General features: G+C 44.9%; 3 protein-coding genes across 6 annotated transcripts in view; 1 reads left to right on the top strand and 2 right to left on the bottom strand.

Moving 5' to 3' along the window:
* LOC130169620 (interleukin-6 receptor subunit beta) overlaps nucleotides 1–1,905 on the top strand; it is a 12,670-nt gene extending 10,765 nt beyond the window's left edge. For both annotated transcript variants that reach the window (XM_056376512.1, XM_056376513.1), the window contains one exon: nucleotides 265–1,905. In XM_056376512.1, the coding sequence (XP_056232487.1) occupies nucleotides 265–888 (624 nt within the window). In that variant the 3' untranslated portion in view covers nucleotides 889–1,905. The remainder of the gene's footprint in view (nucleotides 1–264) is intronic.
* Nucleotides 1,813–7,501, bottom strand: nudt12 (nudix (nucleoside diphosphate linked moiety X)-type motif 12). 3 transcript variants are annotated; one of them, XM_056376521.1, is made up of 8 exons: nucleotides 7,378–7,501; nucleotides 5,827–6,041; nucleotides 4,894–5,197; nucleotides 4,321–4,603; nucleotides 3,976–4,143; nucleotides 3,179–3,292; nucleotides 2,889–3,088; nucleotides 1,813–2,347 (listed from the first exon to the last, which is right to left on the bottom strand). In XM_056376521.1, exons 2-8 carry the CDS (start codon nucleotides 6,030–6,032, stop codon nucleotides 2,237–2,239), a joined length of 1,386 nt encoding a protein of 461 aa, XP_056232496.1. In that variant the 5' UTR covers nucleotides 6,033–6,041; nucleotides 7,378–7,501; the 3' UTR covers nucleotides 1,813–2,236. The 3 variants fall into 3 exon arrangements, with proteins under 3 accessions (XP_056232496.1, XP_056232494.1, XP_056232495.1); XM_056376519.1 differs by having other exon boundaries at nucleotides 5,827–6,057; nucleotides 7,378–7,492; XM_056376520.1 differs by lacking the exon at nucleotides 7,378–7,501 and adding an exon at nucleotides 6,962–7,351 and having other exon boundaries at nucleotides 5,827–6,057.
* Nucleotides 7,502–8,374: 873 nt separating this feature from the next.
* Nucleotides 8,375–24,456, bottom strand: slc12a2l (solute carrier family 12 member 2-like). Its single transcript, XM_056376508.1, has 26 exons — nucleotides 23,759–24,456; nucleotides 22,417–22,539; nucleotides 22,225–22,300; nucleotides 21,428–21,523; nucleotides 21,030–21,169; nucleotides 20,824–20,934; nucleotides 19,747–19,855; nucleotides 19,532–19,659; nucleotides 19,220–19,304; nucleotides 18,945–19,093; nucleotides 16,840–16,947; nucleotides 15,296–15,419; nucleotides 15,026–15,127; nucleotides 14,166–14,321; nucleotides 13,951–14,050; nucleotides 13,565–13,676; nucleotides 13,329–13,469; nucleotides 12,923–13,029; nucleotides 11,921–12,000; nucleotides 10,660–10,800; nucleotides 10,396–10,509; nucleotides 10,149–10,260; nucleotides 9,898–9,984; nucleotides 9,512–9,647; nucleotides 9,320–9,387; nucleotides 8,375–8,952 (listed from the first exon to the last, which is right to left on the bottom strand). Exons 1-26 carry the CDS (start codon nucleotides 24,179–24,181, stop codon nucleotides 8,817–8,819), a joined length of 3,264 nt encoding a protein of 1,087 aa, XP_056232483.1. The 5' UTR covers nucleotides 24,182–24,456; the 3' UTR covers nucleotides 8,375–8,816.
* Between the last annotated feature and the right edge of the window lie 1,456 nt (nucleotides 24,457–25,912).

The following is a 25,912-nucleotide window of genomic DNA, read 5'->3' as shown; positions in this document are numbered from 1 at the left end:
TTGTTCTGTTTGTCTCATCTCCCCATCGAAGGTGTTTGATGTTGATGATGTCTGTGCCATGTTTATTTATGCATCGTTGAATTGAATAGAACATTTCGTGTGACAGATTTGGTGTCTTTGTTGGGTGCTGTGTCGCACTGAGTCATGCACCATGTGTTTAATGACACCAGTACATCAGTCAGTTGCACTTTCACCACCACCATCAGTAAAACTCTTTTATCCACAAATAGGTTTTAAAATCCCATCATTTATTCTCTTGAACAGATATATGCAGAGAGAAACATCCTGGATATCAAAGACTTCCAGGTGACGGACGTACTCGGAGAGAAAGGCATCATCATGGTCGGACCAAACTCCGACCTGCATGACGACACCTCTCTGCCGCCACTCAGTCACTTCATCGTCAAACTGTCCACCTTCGGGCTGGACACGGAGTACGTCTCTGAGGCTGCGCTAACCAAGGAGCGCCAGCTCCAGTCCTTCCATCCTGACTACGCTGTGAACTGCCATCATCCTGAGGGAGGGGTCGTATCTGAGGAGAGGCAACAGGCCGACGCTGCTCTGCTGCATCAGGTGCATGAAACAGACGGTCGGTTTCCTCGTAAAGAGGAAAGGACCAGGCAGCATGACCTTTCTCACAAGTTACATCAGAACACCGTGAAACATTCTTTTAGTGAATTCAGGGCCAACGCAGACAGTGGCAGTGTTAATCAGATGACCTGTGAGGCAGAGTATCTGATGAACTCTTCATTTCTGGGGAAAACTGGTGTTGAAACAGTGACTGGACAGACAGACTCCTCTTATCTGATGTGTGAGACTGAATACATAGCAAGCAGCTGCTTTGCTGCAAAAATTCCAGATGTAGACAGAGCCAGTGTTGCATGCTAGGTCATCGACATCATTAGAAAAATAGGATCAAGAGGCTGTAGCTACGCTAGCGACCTCTTGTGGCTGTTAACATTCATTAACAGCCTCTAAAAGTGTCTTTGTATTTATCTGGACTCACTGTCAGTCTGATCAGACTCAGTTTTGCTTAGCGTAGGACGATAGAATAGGATGCTAACAAGCCTGCAGTTAGCATGTTGTTGGTGTGTTAATGCTAAGATAATGTTGGATGCTAGCTCGTTAGCTTGACTATCATGGCATCTTGCATAAAGTGGACTAGAGCCGAGTGATATATCTATAATGTATGCAGATTGCATGTCAACATGCTCATGTTAAGTATGTATTTTTTATCGTGTTAGCATGCATAGGCTTTATTTACTTCATCAACATGTTTGTCATAATGTTGCCATAAACAAGGAGAATCACAAATATTAGGCAACTTAAAACTCCAATATTTTCTTCTTCTGCTGTGTTTTATTTTTTAAGTGTTGATCCATAAAAAGATGTATTTGTGGTTTTAAGAACCAGAAACCATCTCAGTGTAGTTTTACATCTCCTCTCTCAGGCTTCTCTCTGCAGCTCTAGTAACAACAGGTCGGTGAGCCAATCAGAGGAGAGGAGGCGTTGAGGTCACTGTGACCTCACAAAACATGTTTTTGGCCATATCGCAACAATCCATATGCTAATTAACAAGATAAAACATAGGTGATCCCTCTTATGAAATTCCTTCAAAGTCAAACTACCTGACACACAGATGAGGCAGTAATTCTAGTTCTGGTCTTACAGTCAATCAGTCGTCTTGAATACTGTTTAAACTCTTATTTACTAGACGTGTAGTATAACTATTCCCTACTATAGCAGTAATAGGGAGTTGTTGAATGTCACAGTGTAGCTGCTTTATGAGAACTTGAAGAAAAACAACAGAGCTGACTTACGGCCAAGTGTTTATTTTTTTTCCATGTTAGTTTTGACACGATTGGAATGAGGCTTGGACAATAAACTGTTGCTCGTGTTACATGATATCTGTCTGTGGTGTGTTCCTGCAACAAACAGGCTGCTGCTGTTTGTGGACGACAGCTCTCTGTATTTGTCTGGTATCATGACAAACATCGTGTTCACCGGTTTTTATTTGATCCATCGTCACACGGCAAGTTCCCGACTTTAAACCCGAGAGCTCGAGAGACTGCTGCTTTGTGTTTGAGTGTTTGAGAACTTTCTCATTTCATTCGCCTTCGTCTTTGCCTTGAACTGCACAGACTGTCTCTTTCACATACAGGCAGTGCGTTCAAATGAGTCATTTAACAGTAAGAACCATTAGACCGTCCGGAGGTCAAGGGTCACAGGCCGGAGGTTAGAGGTTAGAGTTCATGCCGATCCAGTGTCTGATCAGCTGGTGGGCGATGGTCTGTCTGGGAGGGATGGTGAAGGCGGGACGGGCTCCTCTGAACAAGGAGTCGATCACCTAAACGTTTTCATACAGATGTGTTCACATGAAAACAGCTGGTCAGTAAACATCTGATGTGAAACCTGTTCTCCATCCACTGACACTTTAATACAGACACACAATGCTCTCATCAAAGCATTTATATCTGATCATACAACTGGACAAGCAAAGAAAATAATTTGTGATTTTAATGGTTTAATTTTTTCTTCATTTAATGTTAATCATTATAAATGATTAAAATTTTTAAATTGCATTTAAAATAATACACTATTTATTAAACCAATATGTTTTACTCATGTTAATATTATTTTAGCATTTTACATCAAATTGTCATTATTACTGTTTGTAAAGCAACTCATTGATTTCAACTCAACCATCTCCATGACAACCTGAGTCAACACCATGCACTGATGAAGACCATGAGATACAGCTGAAATCTCCGGTCAGTTATGAAGCTTCAAGCTCTAATTATCATTTTAATGATTGTCATCAGTGTCAGTAATACTGAAACTATCATCAGTGGTAGTTGCGCTGATAGCAGAATTTGTTATGGTTGTACCTGTTGCCGTGGGAACCAGCGAGCCTCCTCAATCTCATTCTCGTCCACTCTGATGTCGGTCGATATGGCGACGGCGAGGCAGCCAATCATGAGGTTGGACGGCATCGGCCAGGGCTGGCAGGAGACGTACTGGACCGGTCCGACCTTCACGCCGCTCTCCTCCTCCACCTCCCGCCTCACCGCCTCCTCCACCGTCTCCCCTGCAGGAACACGAGGGCAGAGGAGGTCACGTGAGTGTGTGACGTTCACTACACAAAGTGTGTGTGTGTGCGTGCGTGTGTGTGTGTTACCAGGCTCTATGAATCCAGCCAGACAGGAGAACATGCCAGCTGGGAACATCTTCTTCCTTCCCAGTAAACACTGGTTTCCATCAGGGTGGATCACCAGCATGATGACGACAGGATCTGAAAACACACGGAGGCCAGAGAAGCTGTATTTACACACAAAAAATTTTGAATTAAAAGTTTTCCTTTAAGATCAATTAGAACTCCATATTTTCTTCTTTGTTTTATTTGAAGAAGATTTGAATAAGAAGATATATTTGTGGTTTTAAGCACCAAAAACCATGCAACATATTTTCTGTGTGATCCAAGAATCCAGCAAGGTTTGGATGGTGGGTCCAGGTGGGCGGGGCTTGGTGACTGCTTTGTTGTGACATCACAAAGTTGCAGAAGTGCTGACGGCTGGTTTTAAGGCTCAGTTTCTGAATACAGGCTGTGTGCATTTCTCTGTGGACTGAGGCTTTGATACTTTCACAGTATTAATATAGAAGCTAGAGCTGATCTATAATCACACTACACATGGATATCTATTTTTATATGATATAATTAAGGACCTTTAAGTTGATTTACATTTACGTGTTACAGCTCTGCTGATTGACGACTAATTGATTAACTATCTGTCAAATAATCGGTTGATTGGCTAATTGTTTTAGCATTATTTAGGTAGAAACTGAACTAAAACCTACAATCGACCTACAAACCGCCTGGTTTTTAAACACAGCTAACAACCTGCAGGTATCTCCACTCAGCGTTAACAGCCTTGATCAGGAGCAGGCGGGGAACAGAAGGTGGGTGGCGCTTCGTACCGACTCGTGGGTAGCAAGTGTTGTGAACCCCCTGCAGGCTCCTGCAGTCGGCGTTCAGGCAGCTCCTCTTGTAGCCTCCCTCCTCCAGCTTGGTGCTGCTGCCACATGTCGGACAGAAGCTGTAGCGGCTGTGCCAGGCCAACACCGACCGAGCCTGGGCCACCACTCCTGCAGGGGCAAGAGAGGGGGACGAAGTTAGTTATAAAATATGGAAGTTATATCAAATCAGTTGTTCTGGTTGAGATAGAAGAGAGAGAGTGATGTTAAAAAAGTAGCTCTGCGTTTGTTTGTATAAATGACGACAAATGAACGATAACAACAAAGAGAATCCTGAATCTTCCTCACCGGCCTCGTCCTCGTTGAGTTTCAGCAGGTCTCTGTTGGGCGTCTTTGGGAAGGAGCAGTTCTTCTCTCTGCAGCGTTTAAGAAGCTCAGCTGCATCTTCATCTGTGCTGATGGCAAACCAAGCTGGAGGCTCCTGAACACCCTCCTCCGTCGGAGGGGAGGAGCTGGTGGTGGAGGAGGGGTTTTTCCTCCTCTCCACTCCGAGGAAGACGAGCACAGTGGCGGGTTTCTGGAGAAGGTCTTTCACTGCGTCGTATCTGAAGCGACACAGCTTGGTGTCGCCCTGTTTGGGTCAGAATCACAGTCAGACTGAGCAACCACGTCGCTCCCGACGAGCTGCAACATCTCCACACTTCTGTTATTTAGCTTCCTATTCTGTTCGGTGGTGAAACTACAACTCTCTTTTGACGCTTTTGTTAATAAATTCCTCATCAATCACAAATACAAGCCTGCTCCTTTATGCTGATGATACAGTACTTTGGGGGTGTAAGGCAACGTCTCCAAGACGACCGATTTAGGCATGCTAGCATTCGATTCGTGTCTTACTATTCTATGACTTTCTATGCCACGTACCCCTGTGCTGCCGTCTTCCTGGGAGCTGCTGACCATGGGGCTGAGGTTGGAGAACAGGAGGTAGACTGTGTCGGGGTCGCTCTGTTTGGCCTCCAGCCACACCTTGTCTGTCCTCTTACCGCTCAGTCGATCCAGCGTCTCTCTGCTGAAGTAGTTTTCCTGCTGGCTGAGGTCAGAGCCCGGCAGGATTCGCTGGCAGCCGTCGTCAGTCCGGCCCAGCAGGTTGGAGATGTGCCTGTGGCCCCAGAACTTGGCGATATCGAAGGCGGTCTGTGACGAACTGTTCACTGAGAACTTGTCACAACTTGAAGACGGAAGACGGAAAAGAGGTTAGAGGTTTCAGGTGTTAGGTTTTGTATCAAAAACGGGGGAAGACAATGAAGTCTGGGGTTAATCTTCACCATTTTCCCTTTGTATGTGGTTTTAGATTTTCATTATTCAAACTGCCTCCAATATTTTTTTTATATTCAAACTGAACAAATCACCTTATGTAATATATAAAGAAATTTATCACCAACTCTGCAGCTCCACAGAACTTTTTAACTCCTAGTCTCAGCCTCTTTCAGCCCATCGCTTTAGGCTTTCAGTTCCTGGTTTAGCCCGTAGTAAAACTATACATTTTCTGGTAAAGCCTCTTCAGCCTGTATTTCTTGCGTATTTCTTTTGCCTAATTAGCTTATTTTTATTTTACATTCACTTCCATTATTTACATTTACAGCGCTGCATGTCTGTCCGCTTGTGTTGGAGTTCTTCTGCCCCTAGTGGCTGAAACTGATTAATGCAGCTTTAAAGTATTACTCTAACCAAGTCCATCTTATAACTCACATACTGATGTCTTGAAAGATTGATTTAAAAAAAATGTTCATTACAAATTAAGCAGAAATGTAGCTCTGTGTTTGCCCATGTTATGTACAAAAAAAAAAATGCATGTACCCATGTGATACCAGTGTCTTCACCACATCATAGTGTCCATTGCGAGCAGCGAGCATCAGCGCCGTCCAGCCGCTGTACCCCGTCTGGTTGAGGAGCGAGGGGACCTGGGACAGCAGCGTGGACACCTGGGGCAGATCTCCTCTGGCTGCAGCATCCAGGAACCTCTCCACCATCTCCTCCTCCGCACTCAGCTGGAGGCTCGTCATTGTGACCGCCTGCACGAGAATGAACCTGGTGGTAACATACGATCAGACAAACACAGGTGTGGGAGCAACTTCAATTTATGACCTCACTATTTTTTTTAAAATCACGGTTATGGCCATGAATGTGGCAATTTTGATTTCAGAAATCAAAGGTGTGTTCGTGTTTGTACCTGTGCTCAACAGTTTATACAAGTACAGCTGACTGATAGCAATTGACTTTAATTGGCCACTATTTTGACAATTGTTTAAAGCCATTATTCATAAAAATAAAATAAAAAAAGCTCAACATTTCATGCCTCCTGCTTCTCAAATGTGAGGATTTGCTGCATGTTTCTTGTAATTATCTTAACAATTAAAACTACAAAACCAACTGTTGACAAAACAAGACACTTGAACGTGTCACTCTGGGTAACGCTGATGTGCATTTCTCACTATTTTCAACATCAAACAAAAAATCATCAGCAGAGAAAAAAATTCTTATCTTTAGTTTCAGCCTTATATAAAACAGTTAACCAACCAAGTGCAACAGTAAAATCCTGTTTGGATATGAATACATTAGTAATAATAATCTACAAATAATCTACATATAATAATATTATAACACTCACATGGGACATTTTTCTGCAGAGAACTTTTACTTTTGATACTTAAAGTACATTTACTTACACACTTTTATTTACAACATATATATATATATTATAACATTTTCAATTCATGCCTTTAACGTGTACTGGAGTATTTTTACAGTGTTGTATTAGTACTTTTATTTAATTAAAGTATCTGAGTACCACTGTAATTTACTCGGTGCCTTTATATTGCGTCTCCCTGGGGGGAGGATCCCTCCCTCTGATTGGTGCATACAACTGTCAATCACTCTAAGGCTCTGCCTATCAAATCACACACTGTTACAAAACGCAACTTGCATAAAACACCTTGGGAAACACGTGTGTTTCGCTTTAACCTTCCCGTCATGATGAAGTATGAGTCCTGCAGCTTTCCGTACAGAGTAACGTGGCGGTGTGTTAGCAGTCACCGTGTCGGTAACCAGGCCGAGCAGACAGGTGAAACAGCCGGTCAGTGGTCACTGTAGCTGCAGGTGGTTACAGTTGGAGCAGTCACACCTGGAGACAAACCTGTCACCTGTGTCTCTGCCGACAGTAAACTGCGCAGGACTGACTCGTTAAAGGGTTTTTTTTTAAGTCCTCAGAACCGGGTCTCACGTTTTCTGACTGACCCAGAAGTGACGACACGACCCGGGAGAAACTTCAGCGTCTGTCCGAGACTTTAAACACGATGAAAGCAGAAGATTTAAGCAGCAGCTTCAGATGAAATATTATTAAAGTCTCACCTGACTTCCGGTCCGTGCTGACTCCGGGTCGCAGTTGGTCTGTTATGTTGAAGAAAACGTGACGAGCTGCGTTCAAGAGCAGCGACGACGCTCAACCAGAACTGTGCTGCCTTCAAGTGCTCCTCACGCAAACGGGTTTCCGAAACTTTCAACAAAAATATATATTTTTTTTTGTCTTTTCTCATTTACTCATTTAAGTTATCGTTGCACAATGTTTAAAAAAAACATACAAAAGAAGAAGAATCACAAAAAGGGAAGAAAACGTTCCCAGTATTTGACACCAAAACAGCTTGAAATTAAAAATTCAGTTAATACATCTATTCTGTAACTCTTTAATATTTCTGCTTAACTTTTGAAACGATTTATAGGAATATTTAGGTGATTTACAGCAACATAACAAATCCAAATTATATTTATAATATATATAATTATTAATATAATTATATTGTTAGACAGATTCCACATTCCTCCTAAATGTTATTAATTTAATAACTTTATATATGAATTTGTTTATTTTTTAGCACATATTTCTATAATCTTTTGCACTAGTTGTTTTGTATTTATTGTATAAACTGTGAAAGGTATTCTAGAGTGTAATTCAGCTGCTGTTGCACATTACTTTTGTTGATAAAAATAGTTTTAAAAACTACAACAAAAAAAATCCTATGGAGACTCCAAATGCAACACTTTCTCTTCTGTCTGCTGTTGTTGAATGCAGCTTGCAGCATTTCTACTTTCACTGTTTCTTCCGTTCTGTGTTCATAAAGAGCAGAATAACAGTTTATCTGGAAACAGCCACACCAGTGTGGTTCCACGTGATTGTAGTGATTAAACAACTGAAGACACAGAGAATAACACAAATAAAATACTGATGATTCTGTAAATCACCTGTTAAAAAACTGTATTTTAAAGAAACTAAATGAGAAAACATAGAAAGTGATGATCCATAAACAATTTAAAAAAGCTGCTGAGACACAAGCTCGACAGACACGTGTGGTTTAGTTAATATTTTAATAAAATATGTACAAAATAATGTTATCAGTGCTTCGCTTCTTGAAACCCAGTGAAAACAAATAACTCCTTCATCACCACGTCACCTGTAAAACAACACACACTCTGGAATCATGATTTTTACCATGATAAATAAACTTGGACATAATAAGTTAATATTTACTGTAGTAAAACACACAGAACATACAGCCTGTTACTGCTGAGGAGAAAAGAAACAGACGTCCAAATGTTGATTGATTAATTTGTGAATGAGGAGCGACACATTTACTCCAATTAATCTGAATGGAAACAGAATTAGACTTCAACACTTTTTCTTTTCACAGCAGGAGAGTTTCACATCTGTCAATCTGTGACACTAAACTTTAAGCATGATACTAATGTGTGTGTGTGTGTGTGTGTGTGTGTGTGTGTGTGTGTGTGTGTGTGTGTTAGGAGTAAAAGGTGAGGACACTCTGGTGGTTTCCTCGGACCAGCAGCAGAGGCGGGAGGTCTTTGGACAGAGTTTCCATCCAGCACATGTAGAGAGCGCTCGACACGGTGCCCTTCCTGGCCAGAGGCATGCTCCTGCGCACAGAGAGGAGGAGGTGATCAGTATCAGTCTATTGATTCCGTATCAGTCTATAGATTCAGTATCAGTCTATAGATTCAGTTTCAGTCTATAGATTCAGTTTCAGTGACGGCTGCATTTGCAGGTAGAGAAGACGAGGAGGAGGAAAACGACGGTACAGTTCATTCATATCGCTGCTCAGGAGTCGACGAAACATCAAGAGAAACCGACTTTTATAGCTGATGAAATATATAAATATTATTTTTATTATTATTTACAGTAAGTGTCCAACTGTGTTTGTGTTTCTAGCTGTGAGTTTCCATCATTATCACTTTGATTACATTAAGAAGAGTGGAGATAAACTGCTCGGTCAGTGTTTCTTACATGACGATGAGCTTGGCGTTGCTGGAGTGTTCCTTCAGCAGCTCGTTCAGTCTGATCTGACGGTTGGTCTGAAAGTCACACACACACACACACACAGCGAGTTGACACACACACACACACACACACACACGTCTGCTTGTCGAACATGACTCTCACACGGCAGCTGAGTTAAGGCGGGCTGCAGGTTCTGACCTTGGCCTTGTAGAGCTCCAGCTCGTTGTCGGTGATCCTCCACGGCTCCTGGGCCTTCAGCCTCTCCGCCGCCTCCTGCTCCATGTCGTCTTCCTTCAGCCTGTACGGCTCGATCAGCTCCTTAAAACTCAGCTTACTGCAAAACAGGTCGTACACCAGTTTATTATTGTTGTTGTTGTTATTATTATTATTTTCACCCATGTCTGTTTATTCGTCAGCAGGATTACGCAGAAGGTCCTGAAGCCATCTGCCCTGAACGTGGTCGACAGATGGGGAAGAACTCTTTACATTTTGGGGCAGATCCGAATCATTTCTTATGAATTTGATAAATTTTGTCTTCAGTCAGCTGTATGTTGTTTAACACTGGGGGCGAGTGGCGCTCGTACTTGTGTTTCTTGGGTTTGGTGTTGATGTCTCCGAGGACGTTGATGTCAGAGAAGTCGATCCTGAACCTGCTGAGCAGCGTGGCCATCCTGACGGGACAGAGGGACGACAACAGCATCAAAGACACGTAGAGAGCAGACGTACAACTTCAGACCCCCCCCCCTCCGTTTGCTTCAGTCAGAGTACAGAGAAAAACTGCAGCTTGTTTATTAGTGTCGAGCAGAAGCTTTTTGAGAAACAGCTGTCGCCTCACACTCGGCGGTCGTGGTCGATGCGGTTGATCTTTCCGCCGATGAAGACGCGGATCCTGCAGTCGCCCCATTTACTCCTGTTGGTCAGCAGGTAGGGGATCAGCAGAGTCAGACCTACACACACACACACACACACACACACACACACACACACACACACACGCTGATAAAGTGTTCATGCTTGTGCTCTGGAGAAAGAAGGTTCACAGGTTTTCAGTTTGGTTTCTTCTTCACGGCATCTGAACTGACCTCCGTCATCAAACAGCCACCAGACGTCTATGGTTCCTTTGCCCTGTTTCCTCTTGAACTGCTGGCTGGACTCCAGCAGACGCTGGTCGGTCAGGCTCAGAGGAGACTTGGTCTCTGGAGCAGACGACAACACAGACGGTCACATGATACGACACGAGGTTAAAGAAGCACTTGCACTGCAGGCGGAGGCCGATCAGAAACACACAGTTACAGTTTCCCCTGTTTCAGACAGTGGATGGCGGTTATCAATAAATAAGTTGTTACCTCTCATGATCAGCGGGCTGCTCTGACTGCTGGTGGTCTTTGAAGGACAGGAGTCCGAGTCCGAGTCTTTGGCCAGACTGACAGAAATCACCACGTCCTTGCTGCCGACCGGTGGCTTCTCATGGGACGACAGCAGCTCGTCTGTGGGGACACACAGGGACACACACAGACACACACAGGGACACACAGGGACACACAGAGACACACACAGAGACACACACAGGGACACACACAGAGACACACACAGAGACACACACAGAGACACACACAGAGACACACAGGGACACACAGAGACACACAGGGACACACACAGAGACACACACAGAGACACACACAGAGACACACACAGAGACACACAGAGACACACAGAGACACACAAGGACACACAGAGACACACAGGGACACACAGGGACACACAGAGACACACAGGGACACACAGGGACACACACAGAGACACACAGGGACACACAGGGACACACAGAGAGACAGACACACAGAGACACACACAGGGACACACAGGGACACACACAGGGACACACAGAGACACACAGGGACACACACAGAGACAGACACACAGGGACACACACAGGGACACACACAGAGACACACAGGGACACACAGAGACACACAGGGACACACACAGAGACAGACACACAGAGACACACACAGAGACAGACACACAGGGACACACACAGAGACACACAGGGACACACAGGGACACACACAGAGACACACAGGGACACACAGGGACACACAGAGAGACAGACACACAGAGACACACACAGGGACACACAGGGACACACACAGAGACACACACAGGGACACACACAGGGACACACAGGGACACACACAGAGACACACACAGGGACACACAGGGACACACACAGAGACACACACAGGGACACACAGGGACACACACAGAGACACACAGGGACACACAGGGACACACAGAGACACACAGAGACACACAGGGACACACAGGGACACACAGGGACACACAGAGACACACAGGGACACACAGAGACACACACAGAGACACACACAGAGACACACAGAGACACACACAGACACACACAGAGACACACACAGACACACACAGAGACACACACAGACACACACAGAGACACACAGAGACACACACAGAGACACACAGAGACACACACAGAGACACACACAGGACAGACACAGAGACAGACACAGTTAATACAGATACCACTATACGCAGATGGACTGATGGATGTGCAGAAAGAGACAGACGCACCTTGTCCATGGATGTGAGAGACGTCCAGTCCTTCCTGCAGTCGGAGGATCACGACTCCAAACTGCAGGTCGAAGGCGTCGCTGCCAATAAAACACAACTGAGTTAAAACATGTCGCTCCTGCAGTGAGTCACGTCTGTAGATAACATATATATATATATATATATATATAAAACGTATATTATTATCACATATATACATCCTCTGGATATATGAAGATGGTAAAGGATATATTTTTTATTTCTAAATGTGAGTTTATTAAAACAACATCAGCTTTATAACTTCTAATATAAATAAATAAAAAAACGTTTATGAAAGAAAATAGTGTTTTTATTAATTTTACAGATTCTTTCTTTTGTATTTACTGTTTATACATTAAATCAACTTATATTGGTGGATATACAGTACATCATAATCTACATCATAATCTACATTAGAAGCATGAATACTTAAACATTCATATTTGCATGACTTTTATGTAAATATATGAAATTGTTCAAATTTTTAACAAGTTTGATATTTTTTTTTAGATGTATGTACATATATTTCATGATGGTAATTTGATATATGTATATATAAATTACATATTATATTACAACGTCCCTGACAACCTTTCCTCAATGTTGCCTCCATTAGACACTTGTTATCAACCATCTTTTTGAAGATAATTAAAAGCATAAAAAAAATCAGGATCGACGTATTTTATGTCGTAGAATTAAACGTAGAAAAGTCTCGAGCTCGTGTTTGAACCACAGACCTTAGACCCAGACGAGGAAACCGGGAGTGTTAAAATGCTAATCAGTTTCTGGGTTTTAGGACTCAGTGCTGTGGCGCTCTGCAGGAATATTCTCACTGCCCTCCCTGCTGCCGCCACAAGAGGGCAGTAAATTACCTGATGAACGTAAACAGGTAAAACCAGGTACTTTATGGGCCTGAACACGAGAACACGAATGTAAAACATATTGTAAATAGTGTCTCTTTTATAAAGACGCATCCACCCTTACTGTATAGTGTTGATGTAAAGCTCCACGTCTCTCATGTCTCCGTCACTCCAGTTGTTCTTGAAACCCATGACCAGCGTATTGGGCTTCAGACGACCCAAACCAACTGACTGAAGATCAGAGGACACAGATGTGACAGAGCTGGGACATGATACTGTGCAGTTATTTGTGACTTTAATTTGGACGGTTTATTACATGAAATGAGGAGGAAATTATTTGTAAGCAAAGTCAGATGATGAAAAGAACAGAGAACATGGTGGAAAATTAAGGATGTTTAAGGAGAGATTAATAGAGTTTCAGCAGGAAATGTAATGTCTGGGATGTTTTCAATAATCAATCCACCTGATCCACAAAGCAGCGGCAGAGGAAAAGATATGTGAGAGTTAAAGTGTTGACCGTGTGTTTCTACCTGCAGGAGGAACTGCGTCCCGTGTCTCAGGTTGTCGGAGAACACCGGAGTGTAAAAGGCCTTGATGCGTTTTTCATTGAGCCAGCGCTGAGAGCGGGCGTGGTCCTGGAACAACTCCTTAAAGTTCGGCCGACGGGACACCTGGAGCGGAGCGGGGACACAGGTCAGAGGTCACAGGTCAGAGACAGAGAGACGAGGTCGTGAAATGCAGCGCAGCGACGGTCATCTGTACGTACGGTCTTGACGTGACCGCAGACCATGAGGCCGATGTTCTTGGTGAAAGAATGAACCAGTTGAAGCAGCGCGGGACGAGAGTTGGGATAACCAGTCAGCACCAAACACTGCGGCCTGGAAACACGGAAGTTATTCAGTTCCTTAAACTTTATAAATCAAGTTCACAACGACTGATTTTCTGAAACTGTTTCAAATGTTGATCCAATAACTGAATAAGCTGTGGTTCACTGCTGTTTGCAAGGTCATCTATTAATGTTGAAAACCCTCCAAAGCTTCCATAATGTCTCTACAGGAAGTTCTCAGCTGGACACTTTTATTCTGAAACGAAACCAGCATCAGTGTGTTCAGGTTTAAGCCGCCACGTCTGAAATCTAACCAACGAGCCGACCTGAAGTTTTTGACGTGGTCCTCGACCCCGGTGAGGTTCAGACAGTGAGTCAGAGCCTGGTTGTAGATCAGAGCCTGAGTGGACGAACCCCAGTTCACATCTGCAGGGAAAACAGCACAAACGTCAAAACTGTGATTTTTCAAGGCATCCAGCATCTAGTGGCCATTAGAGGAACTGCAGTTTAGGGCACTTTGCTGTTGGTTTATGGATCTTACCAGGTTTCTTGTAGCTGACGTAGATGTAAAGAGCCAGGACGATGAGCAGAGTGACCAGCGCCGCCCACCAGTTGATGACAAACATCACCACGCAGCACAGGATCGCCCCCGCAAGAGACACCCACATGTTGTAGTATTTGAAGCTGGGGCGCCACCCTGTGGTGAGAGAGGAGAATGACACTAAAGCAGAGCAGGATGATGACACATCACAACAAATATTTACAGACCATAAAGAAATAACAGTTTGTAAACTGGACAAAATCAATGAGGATAACCAGAGTTTGAGTTACGCAAATATTTACTAATTGCCATTTGCTCCTAATTAAGTTTTATTTTACAACATAGACATGAAACATTGCTGGTAAACTTCAACATACATGCAAGTGTTATCATACTCTGAAAGCAAGGCACTTTCAGAAGGCATCAAGTCATCTTTTACTTATTTCTTTGAACTTCTTTTATACTTGTCACTTTATGGGGAAGTGTATTGAGATTTCCTCTTGTGTTTTATTTAAGATAGTTACATGTGAGAGTCTAGGCAGACTGGAGACAAAGGCAACTTTGAAAGAGTTTCAAGACTTGAAACAGAAGTCCTGAATGTAAATGTGAAATTTCAACTTTCTATTTACTTCAAGAAATGATTTCCAGATAGGATGAAGTTGTAAATTTGTAACTTTAATAAGCTTCAAACCTTTTTAAAACCACAAAAGACAGAGTCAAGTATAATGCCGCTAGAACCCAAGAGAAGGAAGAAGAGAAGGAAACTACGACAATCGAAGGTTAATATGAAATTGTCATACATCAAGACTCAATCAAGAGTGGAGGTAATGGAGCTCCCCACCTCTGAGGACAGAGTTTACCTGGAGAGTTGGCAAGAGACGCGTGGAAGACGGAGAAGTTGATGAGAGCGTAGGAGGCCAGGAAGAAGTTGGAGATGATGGGAGCGATGATGTTCAACTCGGCTAGCAGGCAGCAACAGAAAGAGTCAAGATTCAAGACCAGTTGTTTGTTTCATTTCTTATTAAGGAGTTGGACATTTAGACTAAGTAAGACTTTTAAATTGAAGGTTTAACTGTAAAATGTAAAGTCTGTGTGAAGATGGAGCAGTAGTGATGCGTACAGTCGCCTACCAATGAGGATGAACGCCAGGCCAATGCAGAAGGTCAGGACGTAACCACGGAGAGGCTCGTTGTTCTTCCCATAACCCTTTGCAAAGACACCCAGCCCTGGATAGATGTTGTCTTTACACAGAGCCTAGAATTAGAGAGATTTCATTCATTCATTCATTCATTAACTCATTTATTCATTTATTCATTCAGTTTCTGAAGTTGAAAATGTATTAATTCAGTTGTTCAGAGAGAGAAATCTGTCATTAAAACATTCGCTTTGCTGGATTGGGCTTGATCTGGTTGGATCGGGTTGGATCGAGCTGGATCCGGCTTGATCTGGTTGGATCGGGTTGGATCGGGCTGGATCCGGCTTGATCTGGTTGGATCGGGTTGGATCGGGCTTGACCGGGTTGGATCGGGCTGGATCGGGTTGGATCGGGCTTGATCGGGCTTGATCGGGCTGGATCGGGCTGGATCGGGTTGGATCGGGCTTGATCTGGTTGGATCGGGTTGGATCGGGCTGGATCCGGCTTGATCTGGTTGGATCGGGTTGGATCGGGCTTGACCGGGTTGGATCGGGCTGGATCGGGTTGGATCGGGCTTGATCGGGCTGGATCGGGCTGGATCGGGTTGGATCGGGCTTGATCGGGTTGGATCGGGCTGGATCGGGTTGGATCGGGCTTGATCGGGTTGGATTGGGTTGGATCGGGCTGGATCCGGTTGGATCCGGTTGGCTCGGGCTGGATCGGGCTTGATCGGGTTGGATTGGGTTGGATCGGGCTGGATCGGGTTGGATCGGGTTGGATCGGGCTGGATCGGGCTGGAAATGGGTTGGATTGGGCTGGATCGGGTTGGATCGGGCTGGATCGGGTTGGATCGGGTTGGATCGGGTTGGATCGGGCTGGATCGGGTTGGATCGGGTTGGATCGGGTTGGATCGGGCTGGATCGGGTTGGATCGGGCTGGATCGGGCTGGATCGGGCTGGATCGGGCTGGATCGGACTCAGGATGAAAACACAGGCCTGTGTAGTACTACAGTTGATTCTAAATGGTCCAGATTTGAATCTAACATAATGCAGACTGTTCAGTTTTATTCTCTGATCTTAGAAGTTGTAGTTTGACTCACAGTCCACTTAATAGTTTCTTCCAGTGCTTTCAGCTACATGTTATGGTCTTGATCATTGGATATAATTTGCTCAGTTGACAATGTGAAAGAAAAAAGCTAATGAGCGGAGCTTGGGTTACGTTTTTATTTTTTTGTCAAATCATAACTTTTTACTTACCTTCCTTTAAATGATTTACTTATTTGGAAAAACGATCAATACAAAGTCCATCTGTAGCTGTTCTGGAGCTTTCAGTGGATGAAGTCCGCCCAGTTTTCTTGGAAGATTTTTCTGAACACTTCAAGGATTCTTGTCGCCTGAAAGTTATTTCCTGACCTGAGTATTTATGGTGGTGGCATTCAGTTTGTAGTTATTAATGAGGAGTCTCTTTTTTCTGTGTGTAGAGTGGTTGACGTTAGTTACCTGTAAAAACAGAATAACATAAAACTTGCTGGTTTCTGACCTGGAAGACTTTGGGCGCACTGACCAACGAGGCCAGAGCCGAGGACAGAGTGGCTGAGAAAATCCCCGCGGTGATCAGAGGACCGAAGCCCGACACCAGACTCATCACCTGGACGACACAACAAGCACACGACCTTCCTTCATACAGGTGCACAGTTACAACACGTTCAGGGTTTGTACACAACAGACGCAGCAGTCCTTCAGTTAATGAACACATGGGCCCCGCTCCTGTGTTCACTCTCACACTTTTGATTTCATGCACTGTTGCTGACCCAACATTCACTCACTGTAATCTCTTTAAAACTGACATTAACAATTCTTCTCACTATCTGAATTTGAAAATCACCTCATGACAAAATCCTTGTTTTACAGACTGAACTGAAGGACGGAGGACAGCCGCCAAAACCTCGACACCTACCGACGTCTGTTAGTTGTTAGTGCTGCGGAAAGCTGGTCAGCGACGTCTGAGGAAACAGCAGCGTGTAAGAGACGAGAAACACACACAGGTTAGATTCTTTCACATCTGCTTCAACCTTAGATTTCATTTACGGACACTTTACAAAGCAATTTAAATGAAGTAAAATAAAAACAAGAGCAATGGACGAGACTGTGCGCCATGTCAGCGATATCAGTGTCAGTGAGCTGTGTGTGTGTGTGTGTGTGTGTGTGTGTGTGTGTGTGTGTGTGTGTGTGTGTGTGTGTGTGTGTGTGTGTGTGTGTGTGTGTGTGTGTGTGTGTGTGTGTAGGTGGATGTTGTCAATGCTCTCATTCAGCTCTGTCTCCAACCAGCGAGAATCTTGTGACTCAAAACAACAGTCACTATTATCACTGCTGCACTTTGTTTGGGAGCAGCTTCGACACACACACACACACACACACCACACACACACACACGTGGTGCAGCCATCTACGACCACATGCAGTCTGTTAAAGCCAGTAATCGGTCGTGATTTATAAACCTGATTTCCATTTTTGCCGTTAAAGTAGAAATATCCTGTTCACCCAGCGACAGGAAGTGATCGGTGTTCCATCAATATAAAATCAATATTGTTCGGAAACGAAATATCCCAAGACTTCAGATTAAGAAAAACATATTACAAACACATATACAAAATAATCTTAATATAAACAACATAAATCAGAACTGTAGAAAATACTGAGACACAATAGTTGTAAATAAAGTGAAGAGAGAAGTTAGAAGATTAAAACAAAGTTAATCATATATTAATAATAAAGATATCATGATTAGTTTAATGAGTCTGAGAGATAATGTCCATGTAACACATCATCCCTCTGCAGACGAGTCATGGAGGAGAACGTGATCATATTTCTGTGGTTGTGATCCGGTGACGTACGATCACCGGCAGCGTGTAGGCTTCCGTAGAAAACATCAACTGTGGGCGTTTTGATGCACGTCACACTCTGCCAGTGTGTGTGTGTGTGTGTGTGTGTGTGTCTTTATGTAACTCAGATTCCACAGTTTACAGTACAAATTATAATACTATTAATATTATCACTATTATAGTACCATGTACTGTGACTGCAACGCATCACTCCCCTCCTGTGTCCCTTTACTTCCTGTCACCTCTCTGTCAGTGACGGTAAAAAAAATGCCTCCAAAAATCCACATTGTCACATGATATCAATATATTTCTACAACTCTATCTGTCTATCTATCTATCTATCTATCTATCTATCTATCTATCTATCTATCTATGTATCTATCTATCTATCTATCTATCTATCTATCTATCCAAAATGTCAATAAAGGCATAAATGGGTCTCAGGCTGCAACTAATGATCATTTTTAATATTGATTAATCTCCCAGTTAGTTGTTTCACAGGTAGATGTTCCTCTAATCAATAAATCTTCAGCCCACACACACACACACACACACATGTCTGAAGTCTGAGGTGATGTGTTGAAACCCAAATATATTCATTTTACAGTTAGAATTAAATCCAGAAGCTGAAACCAAAAAAAACGTTTTTTGTCAAATCAATGACTCTAATCATTAATCGATTATTATTATTATTATGGACCCAGTGTATCTGCACTGGAAAACCCCCTCGACCCTCAGCATGAGCCCAGTGTGTGTCGGTCACCTGGAAGTCGTTGATCAGGCCGAACTGGCAGCCCCCCTCCTGACAGATGGAGAAGTCGTAGCCCAGCGTGCACGCGGCGTCCGTGCAGTTCACCGTGTCGCTCACCGTGTCGTTGTGGTCTCCGGTTGCGTCCCTCACGATGCAGGCTCCTGCCGGAGGAGGACAACAACACACTCTGCGTCATCTATCATCCCCACGTGTGCTGCAGGTGCGGACGTGACCCGCTCAGTTCTAGAGGACGGAGCGTTACCTGCAGGTGTTAACATGAAGCTCACCTGTAGAGATGGCCACTCCCACGTAGGTGATTCCTGTGATGACGATGGCCAGCAGGGTTCCTTTAGGGATCGCTGACTGAGGGTCCTAAAGGCAGACACGTGATCAGAGTCAGACTTAGTCATTTTCTTATGACATCATTGAGCAGACTGGCTGCAGCGCGGAGGTATTCCCCTCTAGCCAATCAGAGGTGACCAAGGTAATAGGTGGGAACTCATGACATCACAAGGATGCACCGCACACCTAAACGCACAAGTGTCACCCAGCGTCGCACAGATTATCAGCTGCTCTGTGAGACGGGAAGCTGGACTCACAGTCAGGTCTCCAGAGATGTTGGCTCCAGCCAGGATCCCGGTGGCTGCTGGGAAGAAGATGGCGAACACGGAGAAGAACGTCTCCTCCTCCCTGAAGTCTGGACCCAGGTTCTCTAAGAAGATGGCCGCTGTGAAGAGCCACAAAACAGAGGAACGTGTCGGCTGGACTTTTAATTTGAAATTCTAACACTACAGTCGTTACAACGCAGACTGACTGTGGTAGCCGAAGAATCCTTTGGGCTCTTTGCTTTCTGATGGCATGAAGGTTCCTATGAAGTAGTTGGCGATGGCCGCCAGCAGGATGACCAGGAGGACGATCTGAGCCTGAGGGACAGAGGGACAGAGGGACAGAGGGAGGGGAGGACAGGAAAAGAAAGAGAGAGGGTGGAAACAAGATTAAAAGTCTACCGTCACACCGGCAGCTCTGTGAGAGCTAAATGCTTATATCAGCTATAACTTTAGTTCCACCATGTTACTTCTGCTTGTTACAATACTATCATTTTCTAATCAGCACTGAACACAAAGTTTGTTGTTAGTTTTTTAGAGAGTGATCATCATTGATCAGGAACATCAGCACAGAATGTCAAGACAATCCACCAAAGAGCTGTTGGGATATTTCAGTTTCTTCTTCTTCTTCTTCTTCTTCTTCTTCTGTGGTTCTCCTCCAACACTGCGCTTTTAATTGTTGACGGAAACACTATCTCATGTGAAACATCTGCATCTGCATCAGCATCAGCATCTGCATCAGCATCTGCATCTGCATCTGCATCAGCATCTGCATCAGCATCAGCATCTGCATCTGCATCTGCATCGGCATCTGCATCGGCATCTGCATCAGCATCTGCATCTGCATCGGCATCTGCATCGGCATCTGCATCGGCATCTGCATCAGCATCTGCATCAGCATCTGCATCTGCATCTGCATCTGCATCTGCATCTGCATCGGCATCTGCATCTGCATCGGCATCTGCATCAGCATCTGCATCAGCATCAGAATCTGCATCAGCATCAGCATCTGCATCAGCATCAGAATCTGCATCTGCATCTGCATCAGCATCAGAATCAGCATCAGCATCTGCATCTGCATCTGCATCAGCATCAGCATCAGCATCAGAATCAGCATCAGCATCTGCATCAGCATCAGCAGTCAGGAGTCAGGAGTCAGGATTAATGGCTGCTCATGCTCTCGGTGTGATGGTGGCCGCTGCACCCTGCGAGGTGAACTGCAGGACCGCAGTATCTTCCCATGAGTCTTTGGGGTGTCGGGGTTCACTGTGGATTCACGGTCCTACCTTGGCTTCCCACTCCATCCCCGCCACAGAGATTCCCAGCAGCAGGATGACGGTCAGGGTCCCGACGATGCGGATGTCATTTAGTTCGTCGGTCATCAGGGCGTCAACATCCTGCAAACCAACAACCAGAGCCGGAGCAAAGGTCAGCATCGGGATTAGCGCTCTGTAGACGGGCAGCTTGAACAATACACCAGAGTATTTCTCACGTTGAGCATCTCGACGACCGTCTCGGCGAAGCCCACGACGTACATGGCCACAGCCACGGCGTTGGCGAAGGCGAAGATCAGGCCGATGGAGCCTCCGAACTCCGGGCCCAGACTCCTGGAGATCAGGTAGTACGCCCCACCTGGACAGAGGAGACACACACAGGTAATCACAGTTTCATCATGGTTCAACAGGGACACAGATTATCATTTCTTATTTTATTTATTTATTATTTCACAACTAAACAAACGTGAGCAGCATCATAGTTTGAGCTTGTTTTTAATGCAACTCTTCAACGTGTTCAAAAGCTCTATTTTCTTTCCCTAACAGACCGTGAAATCTCCTCACTAGCCAGACAGCTTTTTCAAAATAAAAGCATCATGTACAGTTGCTGTCTCACCTCCTCGTACGAAGCCGTTGGTCGCTATGGCGGAGGTAGACAGACCGGTGATGGTGGTGACCAGAGTGGCCATCAGAATGATCGCGATGGTGAGTCCTGTTACACATGAACACGTGGAGACAAACCACAAAGAGTCCGCCATGTTAAACAGGAAGTATAACACTTTACAGTTCAGAATCACATCACCACCAACTCTTTCTCCAACACGACGCAGCTGCTCAGCCCATCCGGTGCAAGTGTTAAGATATAAATGGATTATGAATCTCGTTTTCAAGCTAGTCAGGAGGCAAAGGTGAAAACACCGTCATCACTACTATCACTTATATAATCTAACGGCTTCGTCGCTGAACGGTTACATTTAGGTGTATTTTATAGTATATGTTTGATATTTATCTTACGTAACAAATCCCATTAAAAAGACCAAAGATCAACAATGTGCTGGACCTTCATTACGTCTGCTCTCAGCTCCAGCCCCGTTGGTTCCTATAGAAACCTTTAGAAACACCTCACAAATATATTATATAATATAAACATATAATTCCTAAAACAGCTGGACACAACAGGAAAATTATTCCTTTTATTTGGGACTATTTTCATCTGCGGATTAATCCACATTAGGTGCTGTAGTGATTACTTGGGGCAGCAGGATGCTACCTGTTAGTCAGATACATTCGTTGTCTGTTTGGATCTTTTTCATGGGACTTGTTGAATGAGGAAAAACAACACAGTCTTTTCCTTTCAGCGCAGCAGCTGCCAAATGACCCGCGGACTGCTGCAGCTCCCCGACTCGTACGTACCGATCCCAGCCTGCCCCACAATCCAGGACATTCTGATGAAGAGCATCACACCCCAGATGTTCAGCATGCAGCGGATCTGCAGCACACACACACACACACACACACACACACACTTGGATTAGTGTTGCTGATAAAACTACAGTGGAAAAAACACAGTGTGATCTCCCTCCTGATTAATTAAATGACACTCACCAGGACTCCCTTCACCCAACCAAACTTGACAGCTCCTCCTTTCGCCTCCTTCGCTGCCAACGCCGCCGCCTCCTCGGCCGCTGAAGGCTCCTCTCCATTGGCCAGACCGTCCTCAAACGGCTCCTGACGGCCAATCACAGCCGAGACGGCGGGGGAAGAGTGACAGGTGAGCAACAGGTTATAGAGCGTTACACACTGTGCATCATTATGAGTTCTCTATACAAATACAGCAGGTTCGGCTGTTGAATTATTAAAAATATATGTAAACAATGAATTGGTTTTTTGACACTTTAATAACTTAAATAAACTTTAACAACCGTGATATGAACCTGAACTCAACAAAAACTTTCTGAGACCCAGTTACAGTCACTTCCTATATATTATATATTATGGCGTATTTAAACTATGTAAATATAGTACAATAATAAGAACATGTTAATACTCATTTTGCCAACCGCATAGTTGTATTTAACTCAGTGGAGTCACGTGCTGAAAGTGTCATCAATCCATCTGACAGTTGTGTTCAGAGTCTGGTGACGTCTGTGTTTTGATTTTGGCTCCGTGAAACGAGGGAAATGTGGTTTCTTAACTCTGTTTCCACACTTTGACGTAAAGAGAGCTCAGACGTCACGCAGCGTCCCGCAGCGTCACGCAGCGTCACGCAGCGTCCCGCAGTCTGAATTCTTTAACTGTTAATGTACAATGTGCGTCTATGTCACAGATACCTAGTGGTATGGGAGGAGTGGGAGCTCAGCCGGGGATGCCTGCTGGGTCATGAGAGGCTGCATTGTAGTGTGTGTGTGTGTGTGTGTGTGTGTGTGTGTGTGTGTGTGTGTGTGTGTGTGTGTGTGTGTGTGTGTGTTGGGGTCATGCCTCCAGTGATGTCACTGAGCCCACTCAGAGGTGTCAGGTGGGAGTGAAGGGAATGTTTTGTGTTCGCTGGATGAGACTGACTCCTGTCAGGTGCACATTCACATTCACCCCTCGTGTGGACGCAGTATTATATAATATTCAGTGTGCGCGCAGTTTAGTGTCAGTTTCACACTTTTCACATTCTTGACATTCTTTCTAGGAACTCATCTTACTGCAAAGATCAACATTTGCGGCCTAAGATTCAGATTTTATGTACATTTAGCAGATGAAACGTGTTATATAAATAATAAAAATATTAAGTACAACTTGAATTTGAATTTTTACCAGTAGCTGTGCGTTTTAAATTTGTTGTAAATGTAAGTAAATTTCTCGTGCATCATTGTACAATCCTGACATGCTTTTAATGTGAAATCAGATATGAAGTTATTCGAGGTGATAAATGGAATAAAACGTGGTTTAACGTCGTTACTTTGTCGAGCTCATCGTGCAGCTCCGACAGCGAGGGTCTGGTCAGCTTCTCCCCGAAAGGCGCAGCAGTCTGCCGGTAGAACTCGATGTTGGGCACGGCGTCTATGGTGTTGTGTCCGAAGGTCCTCATGTAGTAGGTGTTGGAGTGGGAGTCGGAGATGTGCGTCTGTCCCGTGCCCGTGGAGTGGAGGCTGATCGAGTCGCTCTTCGCCGTGTCCGGCTCGTGGAAGACATCAGGCGGGAGGCCGATGTCCGAATCCGTGAACCCCACCACCCGGAACCGACCTTTGGACTCATCGGGCGGCTTGGATCCATCGGCGGCGGCAGGAGCAGAGGCCGGGGCCGGGGGTGGCGCAGCGGATTCTGACACCACATCCACCTGGAAGCGGCCGCCGCTCTTCAAGGACGGCTTCTGTCCCGACATGTTGACTTAAACACCCGCCCAAAGAGTCACTGATGCACCGAGAGACAAACGGTTACCGTGAGACAAACACCTGCTCCAAAACCACGGTGAGGACCAGGCAGCAGCGCCGCAGCATCTAGTACCGAGCGGCCGGAGAGGAGCCACAGACCCGCAGAGCCACAGACCCGCAGAGCCACAGACAGACAACAGTCCCGACACAACCAGTCATTTACTCCTCTGCTGCCCTCTGGAAAACTCTTGGTGCTGGATGCGCCAGGACGCACGGCGATGACCTGTGTGTGGTGTGCGTAACGGACACCAACTCACTCTCTCTCTCTCTCTCTCTCTCTCTCCCTCCCTCCCTCTCCCTCTCTCTCTCTCCCTCTCTTTCCCAAAGTGTCTCTCGTATCGTCCCCTCAGATGGTGACTCAAACGGTTTATTGTCATCGCTCTCTTTCTCTCTCTCCTCCTCTCTCTGGAGCATCGAGACATCCCAGCGTGTCAGGAACACGGCGGAGGAGAGGAGAAGGAAAGGACGGATTGGTGTCCATTACGCACCGAGCTTTGGCACGCGTCCTGGCGCATCCAAGTGGAGAGAAAAAGAGAGGAAGAAACCGAGAGAGAGGGAGAGAGAGAGAGGGAGGAAGGATGACACTTGAAAAGATGAGAGAGCATCAGAGATTTTACCTCTTAAGGTTTAGAAAACATTAGTCTGTTCATCACAGCTGGAGCAGAGTGAACCAAAGCCCGCACCTTCCCTCACAATGAAACAACAACACGGTACACTTCCCATAAAACCGCGTGTGTGCGTGTGTGTGCGTGTGGTGGCATAAAAGAAAGACATTTGTCATCTCTGCTGGTGTCACACTGAGACATGCACACAGAGGCCTAGACACGCAGGGAAGAGTGTGTGCGTGCGCGCGTGTGTGTGTGCGCGCGTGCAGCAGCAGCAGCATCATTAGCATAGGGAACAACAGCTGCTTTCTCTGTCAAAGATCTTGATGCTGAAGCCAAACACTGGACAATAACTGCAGGGACAGAACGAAAAGAACCAGTTTAACTTTAATTAAAAGTTATGATCACATGATCACATGACGTCATCACTCAACAGTTCCAATCACTTTAAAGTACTATTACTGACTATTGACTATTAGTCAATGTTTAATTGATCAATGTATAATAAAAAAAATAAATTTATTATAATCAAACACAGAAATTTAATGAGATACTATTTATTATTTACGACAAAAAAAGGATTTTAATATATTTGTATTTATTTAGTATAAATCATTGATGGAAATTATAAACTTTACCTGGCAACAAGTTGCTCTAAAAAGATTAAAGCAACAACAATGAGACTGTGGAAATAATCCTGATTTAAGAGATTATTAAATCTGTCTGTTCCTGCTCACCTGACACCAGACACCTGACACCTGACACCAGACACCAGACACCTGACACCTGACACCTGACACCTGACACCTGACACCTGACACCTGACACCAGACACCAGACACCAGACACCTGACACCGGACACCGGACACCGGACACCGGACACCACCGGACACCTGACACCTGACACCTGACACCAGACACCAGACACCAGACACCAGACACCTGACACCTGACACCTGACAACGGACACCGGACAACGGACACCGGACACCGGACACCGGACACCTGACACCGGACACCGGACACCTGACACCTGACACCAGACACCAGACACCAGACACCAGACACCTGACACC

Source organism: Seriola aureovittata, chromosome 5 (assembly GCF_021018895.1).
Source record: "Seriola aureovittata isolate HTS-2021-v1 ecotype China chromosome 5, ASM2101889v1, whole genome shotgun sequence".
In the NCBI taxonomy this organism is placed as follows: domain Eukaryota; kingdom Metazoa; phylum Chordata; class Actinopteri; order Carangiformes; family Carangidae; genus Seriola; species Seriola aureovittata.
The sequence above is the reverse complement of the archived record's forward strand: the minus strand, read 5'-3'. Positions and strand labels throughout refer to the sequence as shown.

Coding starts and splice junctions, on each gene's coding strand:
- nudt12 (XM_056376521.1), bottom strand. CDS start 6,032: ATGACGAGCCTCCAGCTGAGTGCGGAGGAGGAGATGGTGGAGAGGTTC. Junction 3,089..3,178: donor GGCTGGATTCATAGAGCCTG/GTAACACACACA, acceptor GTGTTCCTGCAG/GGGAGACGGTGGAGGAGGCG. Junction 2,348..2,888: donor GCTGGTTCCCACGGCAACAG/GTACAACCATAA, acceptor GAAAACGTTTAG/GTGATCGACTCCTTGTTCAG.
- slc12a2l (XM_056376508.1), bottom strand. CDS start 24,181: ATGTCGGGACAGAAGCCGTCCTTGAAGAGCGGCGGCCGCTTCCAGGTG. Junction 19,660..19,746: donor AGGATTCTTCGGCTACCACA/GTCAGTCTGCGT, acceptor GGCTCTTCACAG/CGGCCATCTTCTTAGAGAAC. Junction 13,030..13,328: donor GGACGCAGTTCCTCCTGCAG/GTAGAAACACAC, acceptor TCTGATCTTCAG/TCAGTTGGTTTGGGTCGTCT.